At 37.8% G+C, this 16,714-nt stretch overlaps 1 protein-coding gene across 5 annotated transcripts in view; it reads left to right on the top strand.

Moving 5' to 3' along the window:
* Tcp11l2 (t-complex 11 like 2) overlaps positions 1-16,714 on the top strand; it is a 47,635-nt gene that overhangs the window by 15,340 nt on the left and 15,581 nt on the right. For all 5 annotated transcript variants that reach the window (XR_007347396.1, XM_015482814.2, XM_048802664.1 and 2 more), the window contains 6 exons: positions 695-815; positions 2,266-2,486; positions 4,469-4,605; positions 11,868-12,055; positions 12,261-12,442; positions 15,588-15,760. Coding sequence is in view for 4 of the 5 variants with exons in the window: in XM_015482814.2 (XP_015338300.1) it covers positions 695-815; positions 2,266-2,486; positions 4,469-4,605; positions 11,868-12,055; positions 12,261-12,442; positions 15,588-15,760 (1,022 nt within the window). In the remaining variant the exon portion in view is untranslated. The remainder of the gene's footprint in view (positions 1-694; positions 816-2,265; positions 2,487-4,468; positions 4,606-11,867; positions 12,056-12,260; positions 12,443-15,587; positions 15,761-16,714) is intronic.

The raw sequence follows: 16,714 nt of genomic DNA, 5'->3' as shown, positions 1-16,714 counted from the left end.
TGAAGTAGTGTGTCCTCTACTTGGGAGAAATATGTTGCTCTGTGGCAAAAGACACATCAGTAATTATAGTGCAGGAAAATATGTGGTTTTCTAAAAGCTGTTGCAAAATGGTGTACGAATGTGTATTTTAATGTGTACCTATTAGGACATTGATATAGGGGTAAAGCAAGGTGGCCACCTATTCTATTGTAAGCTTTTCCTTTTTCAGTGTTTTGGTCTGGGATATTGAATCGGAAGTTGGCAGGCATTAAAATGCCCCTTGGGTCAACCTATTCTGTTACTTGCCATGAAACTTCAGCTGTTGAGGAAAGAACAACTTTGTCATCTCATTGCTAAAATTTAGAACACATCTAAAGATCTATGTAGAAGAGTAATTAGCTAAATCATCTTATGTCCTTAAGACAGAATTTTATGAAGTTATTATAAGCCATGGTAATGAAGATTTTTAAAATCTAGCAGAAACAGGACAGAATACTAAATGAAAAAAAATTTAATATTGTGCATACTTGGTATTCTTAACTACTAAAACAATGTATTGAACAGGGGAAATAAGTCAATAGATTAATAATGGGATTATGGGTTATTTTGTTCTCTGTTTTTTATGCATTTTTAAAAATTGCTACAGTGAGTCTTTAAGATTAGAGAAAATAATTCTTATTTTAAATTAGAGAAAATAATTCTTATTTTGCTATAGCTTGGCTGGTCAAGTGAAGCATATTGTTCACCAGGCCTTCTGGGATGTCTTGGAATCAGAACTAAATGCTGACCCTCCTGAATATGAACATGCCATCAAACTGTTTGAAGAAATCCGAGAGGCAAGTTGATGCTTGTGTGAATTAGTATCTTGGTCTATTTGGGCTTCTGTAATAGTATATTATAGAGAAATTGGCTGTTAATCAATAGAAACTTATTACAGTTTTACAGGCTGAGAAATCTTATGATTAGTCCCCAGCAGATTTGGTGTCTTGTGAGGGCCTGCTTTCTGTTTCATAGAGGATACATTCTTGCTGTGTCCTCACATGGTAGAAAGGAAAGGAGCTCTATAGGGTCTTTGCATTCATGATGACTTCATCCTTATGTCCTTATCATTTCCCACAGCTTCACTCTAATATCATTCATTGGGAATTTCAACATATGAATTTGGGGGGAGAAGGACACATACATTTTGTCTATAGCAATTACCCACCCCATCCCCCTGCAAAGACCATTTCATATCCTTTGGTATTGGCCACACTTTTTGAAAAACTGAGCTCCATCACTAGTAAGAGTTTTCCCCTGCACTTTCTGAAGTGGGATGGAGGCTGGGAAAACAGGGCAGTAGAGATACCAGGGCATTGCGGAGCACAGAGCGTTGGCTAGAGAACAGCCTCTGGAGTTAGGTAGGTTAATTTAGTATGGGCTCTAAGTCTCAGTTTCCTGAGTGCTAACAGGGTAGTTACAAGAATAAATTAGCTAACTTTTATAAGGCCCTTGCTTCATATCATGCACTAAATTTTTCATTTATTTTTACTGTAACTCTTTGAGGTAGTTACTCCTATAATTTTATGTAAAGAAACCAAGTTTTGTAATTCACCCAGGGTCCCAAAGCTTTGAGGGATCAGAGGGATTGAATTGGGCACTGTGGCTTAGAGCCTGTGCTCCCGACATGTGCTGTGTATGTAAGCACAGTGTCCACTGTGTAGTGGAGACTCAGTAAACAGTTTGTTTTTCTAATAGATAATATTTTATATGAAAAAGATACTTAATGGGCCACATAGGTGTTTTCATCTACTCTTTCTCAAGGGTTCTTCTGGAGCCATAATCTACAACTTATTAGCACTTCTTTTCTGTAGTCTTTTTTAAAAAAAAATATTTATTTTTTAGTTGTAGTTGGACATAATACCTCTATTTTATTTCTTTATTTTTATGTGGTGTTGAGAATCAAACCCTGGGCCTTGCACATGCTAGCAAGCACTGTACCACTGAGCCACAACCCCAGCCCTTCCATAGTCTTTTTTGAAGAGCTCTTAGCAATATAGCTTCTTTGCCAGTTGTTTTCATTCTGATAGAATCAGTCATTTCCTACAGTGAGGGCCTTTGATTCAGAAGGTAGAGATTTCTTCTTAGAGTTGAGATGCTAGTATGTTTCCCAGGCAAAGGCACTATCTATGGCATCAGGGACATTATAATAAGGACAAGGAACTTGGCCATCTAGACACAAAGTGAAAAGTGACAACCTTTATTCATGTAATGACCCTATTAATTTTTCTTGCTTTCCCTGTGTAGATTCTTCTCTCTTTTCTTACTCCTGGTGGGAACCGGCTTCACAACCAAATCTGTGAAGTTTTGGATACAGACCTCATTAGACAACAGGCTGAGCACAGTGCTGTTGACATCCCAGGCCTGGCCAACTATGTCATCAGTATAATGGGAAAGCTGTGTGCTCCCGTGCGAGATGATGATATCAGAGAGTTAAAGGCCACTGGTAACATTGTGGAGATGCTGAGGTTAGCACTTGAATTTTCTTATAGTATCTTTGAGTTTCTTCAGAAGGGAATGTGGGTATTGGGGGACACAGAATAATAACTGGTCTTCCTAAGGAATTCTTTTTTTGTCAGTGCTGGGAATCAAACCTAGGCTCTCACACGTAATAGGTAAGCACACTATCACTGAACTACATCCCAATCTCCCAAAGGAATTCTTGACCCTATAAGAAAACCACATTAACAGGGAGTAGGCCAGTTGTTTACTGTGTGTGTAGTTTTCAGACAGAATGATCTGACAGGGTTATTGGTTGGCATATAGTGGGCCTTGGGGATGCTGTGATAAAAAGATAGATATGATTCCTGATACCAGGGAGTTTATGGTTTAAAAGGGAGACAGGGCTTGAACAGTGAATTTCAGTTTTGGTAAGTGGTATGGAAGAGAAATAGAGGGTCTTATGGAGCCTCCTGCAGAGGGACTTGATCTAATAAAGGATCTAGGAAGTCATCTTTATTCCTAAGGGTCACTAGCTGCTATAACACCTAAACCCTGAATTCTCAGTGATTTAGCCAATAAAAGTTTGTTCTCACTCATGTCACAGTCAATTCAGGAGCTCTTGGTTGGGCAGCCTTCCACATGCCATTTGGGGACCCAGGCTCTTTCTTTCCTTTTTCCACCAAGGTTTTCAGGATCCTCTCAATTCACCTGGGGAATAGAAAGAGACCATGGGGAAAGCAGACCCAGTGTAAAAACATCTTAGCCCTGAAGTGACACATACTTTGGCTATGGCTAGTCGTATGGTCCCACCTAGATTGAAAGGGACCTGGGAAAGGCAACTGCTCTCTGGAAACACTTTTTGCAGCCAGAAAAAGAGGTACCTCTCTGTAGAGAGATAACATGGACCCTTAGTGGTCAGCTAGCCATCTTTGCTGTAGTTTTCCTGAGGAAGTGAGATGCACATTAAATTGCTAGAATTTCAGCTAGCTGTGTAGACAATAACTTGATTCAAGAGAAAAGAAGAGTCTATAATACTTTTTCCCACTAATGGGAACTTTTCTTCCTTTTTAAAATGTATGTATTTATTATGTTCCCACATTGGGAATTGAGTTTTATGTAATTGTTTTAGAAAGGTAGGAAAAGGAAATAGGTTTGTATGTGGCAGGTAACTTACTTTGTGACTTTGGTCAAGTTGATAGTCTCTCAAAGCAACACTTTTCTTATCTATAAATTAGGTTTTATATATTTTATTCTTAGTTATGTTCCTTTCTGGCAGATTGTGGGATCCTTGCTTCCAGATATCTTACTGTGTATTAAATGCCAAATATATGGTGTTCATCTTGGTCATTTATTGAGCACCTACTATGTGCCACTGCCCCCTGCACTTTACCCTCATTATCTCATTGACTGTTAATAATACCCCTCCAAGGTTGATGTCCTCCTCTTTCAGCCTTAAGGAAACTTGGACCAAGTGACATTGAGTGACTTTTTCATGGCCATAAATCTGCTCAGTTGCAAGGGTGGATTTCAGCACAGGGCTGCCTAACATTTTTAAGAAATAATTTCCCATGGTGCCTCACTGCCCTGTCCCTTTTTTACTTTATTGATTGATTTATTTTTTCTTATTTCCTTAGAAATATAAACCATGCACACTATGTTCAGGCTCCTTAAAATTTCAAGGACTTTCAAATGAAAATTCCTTCTTGAATTTTTTTATATTATTGTTAAGGCTAATTGTTGATGCTTCTTATTGTCTTTCTCTCTGTTTATGACTGGCTTTAATGGATCAGCTGGAGGTATTATATCTGCTATAGTAAATACTCTTGAGACCTGTGGAAGAAGCATTTGGAATATACATATATGAATTCTATGAAAAGTGACCTTGACAAACAGTGATTGGAACTTCAGAACCATATCTTTTGCAGACTATAACACATAGATAATAGCTGATAAATTTCAGTTTAACTTCTTATTCACCTCTTTAATTGTTTTAATTTAATATTTTTAGACAAATATTCCATGTCCTGGACCTCATGAAAATGGACATGGTCAATTTTACAATTAAAAGTATCAGACCACACCTTCAACGCCAGTTGGTAGAATATGAAAGAACCAAGTTTCAAGAAATTTTAGAAGAAACTCCAAGTAAGTATGATAAAACATGTATTTATATTAAATTTGGATGAAAATAAGATACTTTAAATTTTTTTAATCTTATTTTTTTTTGGTGGGATTCTTTTTTGTTTGTTTGGTTATGTCTTTTTTGGAACTGGGGGTCGAACCCAGAGATACTTTAATTTTTGACACTTTGCATAATGTCACTATTTTGGCCTTGCTTTCAGTCATTTTGATACCTTCTGAAATTGACATCACAAACTTACAGTTGTTTGCTCTGTCCTAGAAACTATGCTAAGCACTGTTTATTTTTTCATTAATTCAAGAAGTGTTTACTGAATACCTGCCATGGGATTACCACAGTGAACAAAACAGTCACAGTCCCCAAGGAGCTTTCATGCTAATAAGCATGACAAGTAAACATATATTTTCACATGTGTTATTAGGAGACAGATAGTAACAGGGCAGGAATGAGGGTGGGTGGTGTTTTTTGATGGAATGGAGAAGTTTTGCCTTTTCAGAAAATAACATTTGAGAAGAGTTCACAAAGAGATGAGGAAACAATGTGTGAAGACCTGGGGGAAAAGCATTCTAGCCATAGAGAACTGTAAATAAAATGATGCCAAAGCAGATATTGTGGCTGGAGTAGGTAAGGGGAGTGTTGTGGGAGATGCAGGCAACAGAGAGCCATGTTAGTATTGAGAGAAATTTAGATTTTATTCCAAGTTGATCGAGAAGTTTTTGAGCAGGGGACCAACATCTGATTTTTGTTTTTGAAGAATACTCTGGTTCCTGGGTAGGGAATAAATTGTATAAGAACAAAGATACCAATTCAAGTATTTGACAGAAATGATGGTGTCTTATTCCAGGTTGTAGTGGTGGAAGTAGTGTGAAGGGGTCAGATTCCAGGTATATTTGAAGGCAGAAGTAGTAATATTTGCTGAAGGTTGAACGAGGGAAGATAGAGGAATAGAGGATGACTCATTGGCCTGAGCTGCTGGGTAAACAGTGATGCATTTTAGTGAGGTGGGGGATATTGGATGAGAGAAAGTTGGGATATCATGTGGAATCAAGAGTTCACTTTTTTTATATATGAACTTTGAAATCTTGTTTGACATTAATGTGGAGCTATCAGGTAGGCATTTAGATGTAAGAGAATAGAGTTCAGGAAGGTGCTGGGAATCATGGATATTCATTTGGTAGTAATCAGTATGCTTATGATGTATAAAGGTTTGGAAATGAACAGTAGTCAACGTAAGTGCTTGTCATATTCTAAGCACTTTGCCTGTATTAACGAATTTAAATTTTATAACAGCATACAAAGTTATCCACTGTTTTGTGGATGTGAAATTGAGACATGAAAAGGTTAAAATTGCTTGTAAGGTATGGAACTGGAATCCTCCAGATATCTGGCTCCACATTCTATGCACTTACCACTATTATTATATGGGGTGAGACTGTGGAGGGTGTGTGGTCATGGAGGGGACTGACCTGGCACTCTAGTATCCAGAGGGTGAGATGAGGAGACTATGAAGGAATAGCCACAGAGGTAGTATGCAAGTCAGGAGGAGGTGACATATCCTATAAGACAAGTGAACAAAGTGGTGTTTGGAGAAGTGGGATGGGGCAGGGGGCTGCTAAATAGTCAAGAATGATTGGATGTGACACGTGTTGCTAAGTAGTCCAGATGAGGCAGGCTAAGGTTTGGCCATTGGGTATGACTAAATATTGAAGAAAATTGTTGATAACCTTGATGGGAGCAGTTTCAGAGGATTCATGGGCATTAAAATGAGAATTAAAAAGAGGGGCCAGGGAAAAATGGAAGTAGAGAAAGTATGGTCTCATTAGATTCTCACCATTACCATTTACCTTGTAAGGTAGGTACTGTTATCCCCTGGTGAGAAAGGTTGAGGTGCCAGATGTTTTGCACAGCTGCCAAGATGTTGATTAACTGCTCATTGACAAACCTTTGTCTCTGGCTTCTGGTATTTAGTGTGTACCAGTCGAAGGCTGAATAAAGTGATCCGTCCTTCCCCACCCCATATCCTCATGGGGGTAAGCTTTTCTGACTCAATGGTCAACAAAGAATTGTATAGAAATAAAGCAGAAGAGATGCACCCAGGGAAGTGCACATATGGAGGGCCATGTTGGGAACAGTGGCAAAGTTAGGCATGTTCTGCTTGACCCAGTGGACCATGACACCATCCTCCCCTTGGATGCCATCAGAGACTTTGTTTAAGCCCTGTGGAGCAGACTAGGATCTATAGAAGGCACATAGCAGATTGCTGTATTTTTTAAATTAATTAATGTATTTTAATTAGGTATAATGACAGCAGCAGACAGCTGTTTTTGACCTTCCTGAGAGTTGGAGCTGTTTTAACTTTAAAATGGGCCCCTGCTATTGCTAGTAATAGTCAGTACTAATTAACACCTTGTTGAGCTCTTTGGGCATGCCAAGTCCTTACATGTGCCAAACACTTCATCAGCTCATTCAAGCCGCACAACCGTCCTATGAAGTGTTGGTACTATCATCACCCTCATTTACAAATGAGGAAATTGAGGTTAAGATACTTGTACCAGGTGATTGCTAGTAGGTGATAGAGCCTGGATAATCCAGACATGTTCCTTCCTCAAAGCATGTGCATGTCGACCCTCTGGGATCCTGCCTCTCTTCAAACAAGATACTGTCTGTGGGATTATTACAGAGGGATCTCTGGTTTCAGCTGGCAGATGGGACTAGATTCTAAATATCATTTTATAACAAAAATTATGTGACTTCAAGAACTGTGTTATTTTAGCTCCTATGGGAAAAGTATTAGGAGAATAGAACCCTACATAAAACCTGAATCTGAAACCTAAACTCTATCTTCTTAGCAGTAATTTCCTGAGATTTAGTGATGAGCTTCATTTCTATGTCTGTGTATGTACACATGTGTGCAAATTTGCCTATGTCTTGAATCAAAATAGCCTGGAATCCTGGGCAGATTTCTTAATATGGGGTTGAATTATCATTTTGTTTATCTCAAATTAATTACAACTCTCCTTAAAACCTTGGGTTAGTGACCCATAATTCATTTGCACCTTTCACATAGACTTGGCTATTTCCACAGATTTACAAATAGAGTAAATCCATCTATGCATATGTATCATTTTTGTCCAGCTGGAGAATTCAAGAGTGCAGGAAGCAAAGTATCTATCAGCTGTAAATTATATCCCCAAGTCACTCTGCCAAAAGCCAGCCCCGTGCCCTAATATCAAAATAAGAGCCTCACAGATTCATGTAGGACAGAAGTAATGTTGTATGTTTGTGCATACATTATTCTAATATGTTTATAAATTTATTGGAAAATTAATACTGATAAGTACACTGGATTTCTGAACAGACTCCAGGAAAATATTTTTTTTTGCCCTAGGAAAGAGAGCATATTTGATAAGATGTTTTCATAAATTTTATTTCATGAGCTATAGCTTATTAGTAGAGTATTTGCCAAGTGAGTGTAGCCCTAGCTTTGATCCGCAGCACGCACACGCACACGTGCTCGTGTACACCACACACACACACACACACACACACAATATCTTTTCCAGAAATATATCAAAATCCATTATGATTGTCTTTGCCTGACACATAAGTCACTTAGGAACATTTTAAAGAAGAGCACACTGATGCTTAAAATCGTCATACCCCTAGAAAGTATTGGAGCTAGAACTGGAAGCCAGGTCTCTTAAGTCCAAATTAAACCAAGCTGTTACTTCTGCTACTTTCTTGGGATTTTTTGTTTTGTATTGTATTTACTGGGTGACATAGCAAAAAGGAAATGAATGGAAAAATGAAGGGAGTTCACAGAATCAAAGGAGAAATTAAAATGCCAGAAACCAAAAAGAACATCAGGAATATAGACTAGTAAAGTCAAAGGAAAGTGAGACTTCATTGTCAGAATGTTAACATGTACTTCAAACATAGGCCATCCCTGACACTGTAGTCACATTCAGAATCCTGGAAGAGTTTGATGGACTTATGACTTTATGACTAAGATAGGCCAATCCTGGCAAGGCCTCTTAATCAATATTCACAAAGGAAAACATGGAATGAGGGAAAATGGCTTCTCAAAGAAAATCAGTACCAAAAGAATGAAGGTGAGGTGTTACTAGACAAAAAAGAGCAGATGCCATAGATAAGAGGGCTACATGTTTCTAACTGAAAATTGGGGCACTTAAGTCAATGCACCTTTAGAGTCATTTCTATTCCACCAGAAAATTCTTGAGTACAGGGGCTATGTTTATTAATCTATCAATCCCCAATACTTGGTACAATACCCAGCACATAGTAGATGCTCAGTAGTTATCATTGAATAGTTGAGTGAATGAATGGTAAAGCTCTTACTCCTGTCCCCTTAAAAAAGGTTATAAATGCCTTGAGGGTTGACTTTGCTTTTGGAGCCACATGGATCAGTCAGTGTACTAGCTTGTGGGCATGAAATCTCAGCAGAGTCCAGGGAGAAAAGCTGATACTCTACTGTAAACATATGCTCTTTCTGCTTTACCAATCCTATGCAAGTCTGACTTCTATTAGAATCACCTGGTGTATTAAAATGCAGATGCCAGAGCCCCACCTCAAACTGATTAAATCAGAATCTCCAGGAGCTATGCCCAGGATCATTATTTTTCTTTTTAAAGCTCCCAGGGTGATTCCAAAGTCAGCCAAAATTGAGAACCACTAAGCCACACTGTTGCTTTTGTTCAAGATAACTAAATGGGCTTTTAAATGTGTCAACTATAAATGATTAAACTTGCAGCCTAAATGCTTATTACTGCCACATTATAATTATATCCACTATGATTTCCACTTTTGCTTTCTCTGCTGGATGCATTTTAAATAAAAGACTACAAGTCTTTTATGTCTTTATAAACAGAACTAGCAAACCAAGAACAACATTTGCCAGTGGAGAACAGAATTGTGAAATTCTGGGGGTGGTTTGGCTTCAGTGCTGCAAGCAGCTACTCATAAATTATCCTGGTTCAATTGCTGGGTCTGTGAAAGAATTTCAATCTATTCCCTGCCCCCCCCCCCCGCCCCGAATCTGCACCTGTGTTCAGTCAGCACTTCTTAGCAGTTACCACCTTATAAATTCTACTAAATGTATAATTTTTATAAGAACTGGGGTATAAAAAGCAATTTGTTTTTAGTGGGGAACCTTAGAACTGGATCTAAAATAAAATAAAGTGGATTTTTCCTAAAGCAGACAGCCCAGTAGAGAAATATTGCTTCCAAACTTTAAGCCATCTGGAATAGCCTTCAGTATGATTTTATTTAGTTTCTTTTGTTTGGTTTGTTTGGAAGATGTACTTATAAACAAAAACAAATAAATATCAACTTGTCATCTTAAGTCAGTGGTTTTCAAATAGGAGTGATTTAGTCCCTCCTTGCTCCATCCCCATAGGACATGGAACCATGTCTAGAAATACTTTTGGTTGTTCCAACCTAGCCAGGGATCAGGAGGTGAGGGGGGTGGGGGGGCATGGAGTACTACTGGCATCTAGTAGGTAGGGGCTAGGAATGGACAGTGCTCCACAGCAAAGAATTATCCAGCCCAAAATGTCGGTAGTTCCAAGATTGAAGCACCCTGTTGTAGGTGAAGAGTTGGAATGTATGGATCAAAGAAATATCTTCATGAGCCAGGGGCTTCAGTAAATAAGGAAGTCTGCTGGCAATTGAGCCCAAGAGGGTTGTTTTGTATTTGGAAGTGGTGTACTTCAGTAAGTCAAGGTGGATGGTAGGTGCCTTCCTTTTCTTGCTTTCTTTCCATTCTCTGAAGGGGGCTGTCTTCACCTACAGAAGCAAGCACTTGCAGAGGCACCTTTTGGAGCAAGTTGTGTGGGGTGTAGTTATTTGTCAACAGAAACTACTAATATTTAGAAAATGATAACTCTTAAGCATCTGATGATAATCTATACTATAGTAATATTTAAGTGGCATATGCTTAAAATTAAATGAATTCAAAATCTCATCTCCAGTGATACATATTTTTAATACACAGGAATTGAACTTGGTAAATAAATTTGTTTAAAGTGAAAGGGCAACCTAATCAGACATTGGTACACATTCTTTCAAGTCACATTAGTACATTAATCATGAGACTCAAGGTCATTGATCTCTTCTTACCACTTCTTCTCTCACCTTCCCTTCTATAATAGCCCTTGCTAAATTCTAAGGATTATCCTGAGTGAACTAGATTTTTAGTTTCTGTGTGTTTTCTTGATAGCCTCTTCTCTTAAAAAGCATTAGCTTTTCTTTAGAGTATCTGCTGAGATTCCCTTCCCTCAATCTAGCTGCACTGACTGGTCCTTAAAATAATAATAAAGTCAGGTTCCCCAAAAAAACCTCTCTTGAAAAATTCACTGATCAGCCTACCCATTCTTTTTTTGCCCTGGGGATCACTTCCGTCTCAGGTAATTTCAGTAGTGAGGTGGCTGTTATATGACAGGGAAGGAACCTGGCTAGGCCCTCCTGAGCTTCAGACATCAAAACCAATTCAAGTGGAGATGGCAATCCCCTCTCTAAAGATGTATGGAGAGTTAAGTGAGCTAATATAATAATTGCTAAAACTTACTATACATTTCCTGTATACCAAAACGGTTCTAAGTGTTTCTCATGTATCAATTTATTGAATCTGGCTGTTTCATTTAATATTTTCCTTTATTAAGAAATTAATGTAGTCATTTCTCAATATCATTTTAAAGAAAAATATAGCTCTTATCAAACACTCAGAGATACCCCCAGGACCCCAAAATATTTCATAATTAATGCTATTAGTTTAAATACCTTATCAGCATAAAACTCAAGGTCATTTGTGAGCTCATTTCTGACTATCCATCCAGTGCCATCTGCTGCCACTCTTTCTTTTAGTTCATTATGGACCAGAAATACAGATTTGCTGGTAGCATGCAGAATGTGCCACCTGCTGTCTTTTCCAGCTCTTTGTGTGAGTATTCTTGCCTAGAATGCCAGCCCTTTCCTCCTCCTTTTTTTATCTTCGTGTGTCACTTATGGAACTCCTCCTTAGACCCTCTCCTGGACAATCTCTGCTTCTTCCTCTCCTTCTGTGCCTCTAACATTTGTCACATCCTGTTATAATTAATTGTTAGCTTACAGGACTGTCTCCCCATCTGGACTAGGGAGGTGATTGTGTCTTTCTGTTCATGCTTATTACCTAACATGGCATCTGTCATGTGGAATATACCAATGAAGGGACAGTCAGCTATGGGACAAATTCTGGCCTTTTTATTCTTAGGTGCTCTTGATCAAACTACAGAATGGATAAAAGAATCTGTAAATGAAGAATTACTTTCTCTTTCTGAGTCTGCTTTAACTCCTGGGGCTGAAAATAGCTCCAAACCAAGCTTGAGTCCTACAGTGGTGCTAAATAATAGTTACTTGAAACTGTTAAAGTGGGATTATCAGAAAAAAGACTTACCAGAGGTAAGTAAATGTTTTTCTTCCCTAAAGTTTTCCAGTATTTTAATTCTTAAGTTCTAACTTTGAATTGACTGGTCTTTGTTGTATGTGGTTTAATGACTTTACTGAAATCAGATAAAAATGGGAGTTTGGATATGACATTGCTTATTTTATGTTTTAATGGTATTGTGTTGCCTTTTCATTTTTTACATTTCAAATAAATATACAGACACTTGTGACAGATGGAGCACGACTTCAGGAACTGACAGAAAAGCTGAATCAATTGAAAATTATTGCCTGCCTGTCCCTAATTACCAAGAATATGGTGGGGGCTGTTACAGAAGGCTTCCCTGAGCTTACAAACAGGTTAAAAAGGATTTCAGCTGTTCTACTTGAAGGCATGAACAAACAGTAAGTTCCAAGTGTTTGTATCTGTTTGCTCTTATATTAAGGCTCTTGTGCATGTGTTTCGGAGAACCAAGAATAACCCTGGACATCTGGATGTGATATTCAGGACTGTGCTTTAGAGAAGCTTATCTTATACCTTCTCTTTCTACAATTCCTTTTAATATCTCTTAAGTTTTAAATGTCCTTTCATAGTCAGGAGAGGTGTTTTCCAGGATAAGTGTAGTGCTGCTACTTAACATGGTAGTATTTTGAGAGTACTGTGGCAAAAACAAAAAACAGAAATCCTCTGAGCCCCGTGTTCAGAAGAGTCCTATCAAAGAGGTCTCAGCAGGTTCAATTGTTCTTATTCCATTGTTTTTCTGCAGTGAAATTTTTACTGAGTTCACCAATCCAACCTGCTATGAAGTCTTTAGAAGTGGGAACAATTCTGTCCTTCAAAGATGTGACTGAAGTCTAGAGAATGTTTTGTTTTTGGTAAATTTATTTCCAATAGGATACTTCCATTGAATGAAAGAATCCCATTTAGATTTTGCATGTAGGTCATTGCATTGAAATCCTATTCAAATCAGAAAATTCCTACTTTCATCAATGACCAGATGTTTTTGTGGGTCTTATGTGGGTCAGCTCCTCCTGCTGGTTTGCCTTCCAGGTGTTTTCAGGGACATGTCCTCTTTATGTACCAGCCTTCCACTCGATACTCAAAGAACACATAAATTACTTGATAAAATTCTACAATAGGAACCTGAATGGTTATAGGATCCAAACTTCCCATTTTGAGCTGAAAATTAGAGAAAGAAGAGAATTTGCCTTGTACTACACAAATAGAAAAGGGAAATCCAAGGCCTGAGCCCTGGTCTGATTGTCTCAAAGCTCTGTCCTTTCTGCTGATTCTGGCATGAACCTGCCGTGTTCATTTATTTCATATTCCAGGAACCAGGCTCTATAATTGGAAAAGGAAAAAGAAAAGAAAAACACATCTTCTGTTAACATTTTCTCACTCTGAGTAACCCATTGCTTTTCAGAAATTTTTATTTTTTAAGTTTACTGAACATCCAGTTCTACTTGCTTATTAAAGTGGAGAATATAGAACCTGGTTACCAGGAGGACAGGCTTTCAGGTCAGGCAGACCAGTGTTTAAATCCCATCTCTGTTAGGGTCCTGTTCAGTATGCTTGAATAAATTCCTGAATCCACTCTGAGCCTTTCTTTCTATGTAAAAGGAGAACAATAATTGTACCTACCTTGGAATTGTGAGAACTTAAGGTGATTCATTGTTTTCTCTGATATGTGGAAGCTAATCTGAAATAAGGGGAGGGGGAAGATTAAAAAAAAAAGGAGGAAGGAAAAAAAGGGAGAGGGAATTTGATCAAAATAGAAGATCAATAGAGTAGATTAAGGGGTTTGAGGAGGAAGAAGAAGGGTCCAGAAAAGGGAAGAGCAGTGGAATGAATCTGACCAAACTTTTTTTTTATGTGGTGCTAAGGATCAAACCCAGTGTGAGGCAAGGGCTCCACCACTGAACCCAACCCCAGCCCCTGACCCAACTTTTGTATGTCTGTGCATGGTTGTGGCACGTAGGTCCTGGCATCTGGTGTATCCACAGGACACTAATTTTAAAAAATAATAAATAAGCTGTAAATGGATTGAAGAGGGATTGGCAGAATGGAGGGAGGGGGTGGGAATGGGGGAGATGGGAAGTGCTGAAGACTGAATCACAGTGGGTTGGGGTCCATGCTTTTTTGATTATGTCTAGGTATATCCTGGTGTTGTATCATATGTCATTTATATTTGGTTTGATGATGCATCTCAAAATTGAGCAGGAGTTTTTCCTTCATTGTGAATAGGAAGACTTGGATTATGCTACAATTTAATTTTTCATTTAGAATGAGAATTCACTGATTGAAAGCTAGTGCAGTACTTTGTATTAGATAAAAAGTCAGGAGTAAAATTTTTGCCACAGTCTGCCCCAGGGTTGTAAGAACCTCAAAGGCAAGTCCAATGTGGAAATATAACAGATTCAAGTCAAGGCAGAACATAAAGGACTTATTTTTTATTGCTGTTAATGATGCCAATAATGATATCATTTTTTCTCTTCTTCTCATTGAGCACTTGCTAAGCAATCTGCAAAAAGCTAATATAGGCATATAGCAAGTTCACTGGTAGAACCAGGATTTGTACCAAGGTCTGCATGACACCATGACTAATGTTCTAATTCACTCCATTGTGCTGCTTCCTATCATTGGTCTTTGTCTTATCCTTTTTTTTAAAAAATTTTTTTTTAGTTATAGTTGGACACAATACCTTTATTTTATTTATTTATTTTTATGTGGTGCTGAGGATCGAACCCAGTGCCTGGCCCATGCTAGGCGAGCGCTCTACCACTGAGCCACAACGCCAGCCCCTTTGTCTTATCCTTTAATTCCCATTTTTCACATAGTCATCTTAAAGATCTTTTTTGTATGGTGAAGTATAATTTGCAATTAGCATTCCTTAAGAGTATGAATCTAATACATGCCTGCCCTTACTATCTTTTCTCTTTACCTATGAAATAACCTACTTCTTAATTGCTTTTTACAATTTTCAGGGCCCTCTGTATACTTGAAATTACTTATAAATTATTTGAAAGTAATAATGGGGAGAAGTTTATTTTCTTTGGTCTTGATCAGTCAAGAGTTTTAGGTAATTTACCTGTGAATATCTTCATTGTTTTTGATTGGTGTTATAGATTTTCTGCTCAGGCATAGAAAAATGAATTGATTCTGCCTCATTTTCCAAGCACATTTAAAAGAAATGTATGAATGGATCCACTTAGAACAACATGTTTATTTCAAGAAGTAAATTTGTATTTTCTGTCCCTTTCTGATAACCTATATGTAAATAGAGTTGCAGACTTATTTCAGGGACTACATATTTTGGTCCATACTATTAAGACACTGTACACAACTGAGTGGTTTTATGCATTTTAAATTCTGGTATATTGGGAGAGTTAGTGGTTGGAAGGAGTTACTACTTTCTAAGTTTATTCTAGAAGTAATTACTGTTGGTATAAGAAGAAATTGGTAGACATCTGAAATAAGTTGGTATATTTAAAAAAAAAAAACCTGAAGAACAAAAACTTTCCCTAAAGGGGTATCATTTTATTTTTGTAGGACATTTAACTTGAAGGAAGCCCTGAATTCCATCGGTGTTCAGACTTGTGTTGAGGTTAACAAGACCCTGACAGAGAGAGGTTTACCCACTTTAAACGCTGAGGTTCAAGCTAATCTCATAGGTCAATTTTCAAGCATTCAAGAGGAGGACAATTCTATCTGGTCCTTGATTGGTGAGTTGCTCATTTTTTAAAAAATTGGTTTCTGCTTCTGTTCCAATTTGCTTTAACTTGCTGTTTTTGACTAATTTTAAAGGTCATTCATATTTTAGTCTTAAGCACATTAACAAAAGTTTCAGTTCTGGACCATTTCAGATTTTGTATTTTCAAATCAAGAATGTTCAACCAGTAAAATCCATACAAATATTCCCAAATCCAAAAAAAAATGTAATATCTGAAACACAGCTGACTCCAAATATTTTAGATAAAGAATATTCAATTTATATTGGCTTTAGAGGATAAATTTTAAAAATATAAATAAATATTAATATTTTCAAAGATCGGGATTCACTGCATCTTGTATAGTGGGGTGAGTGGGGGTGTTTGAGGGCCTACTGTCTTTATCCAGCCATAGATGTTATGAAGAAAGTGACACAATATAACATTAAAATAATATACCAATACACAATTCAAACCAGATGGCAATATGTTCATAGAAAGTAGATGTTGATTCTGCTGTGAGCCACCCTAAGGGAACTGAGGCATCCTTCTTGGTCAGGAGGGACAAAATGCAAAAAGACTGGGAATCTGGGAAGTGTGTCAGGTGACCTCTTTTTGTACTTGTTGGCCAGGACAATGTCTTAGTGTCAAGCCATGTTGGTGAGTTGAAGAAGTGCAGATTGTTAGGCCTTTTTCTGCTACCTGTGACAAAGAATCTAAACTTCGAAACTACTTGAAGCAAAGAGAACATTTGTTTTCTCACATAACTGAAAAGACCAGCAGTTCAGTTTAATCAGAGTTCACTTGTTTCCCAGCTTCACCTCTCCACTCTGCCGCCTTCTACCTATAGCTCCTCTCATGACAGCAAGATGGCTTCCTCTTCAGCCTACTCTGTCCATGGTTAAGTCAAGCAAAAACAAGGAGTCTGCTTCTCTGTTAGCTCAAACAATGACCCCAGCACTGAATTTT

Source organism: Marmota marmota, unplaced genomic scaffold (assembly GCF_001458135.2).
Source record: "Marmota marmota marmota unplaced genomic scaffold, marMar, whole genome shotgun sequence".
NCBI classification, from domain to species: Eukaryota; Metazoa; Chordata; class Mammalia; order Rodentia; family Sciuridae; genus Marmota; species Marmota marmota.
The sequence above is the reverse complement of the archived record's forward strand: the minus strand, read 5'-3'. Positions and strand labels throughout refer to the sequence as shown.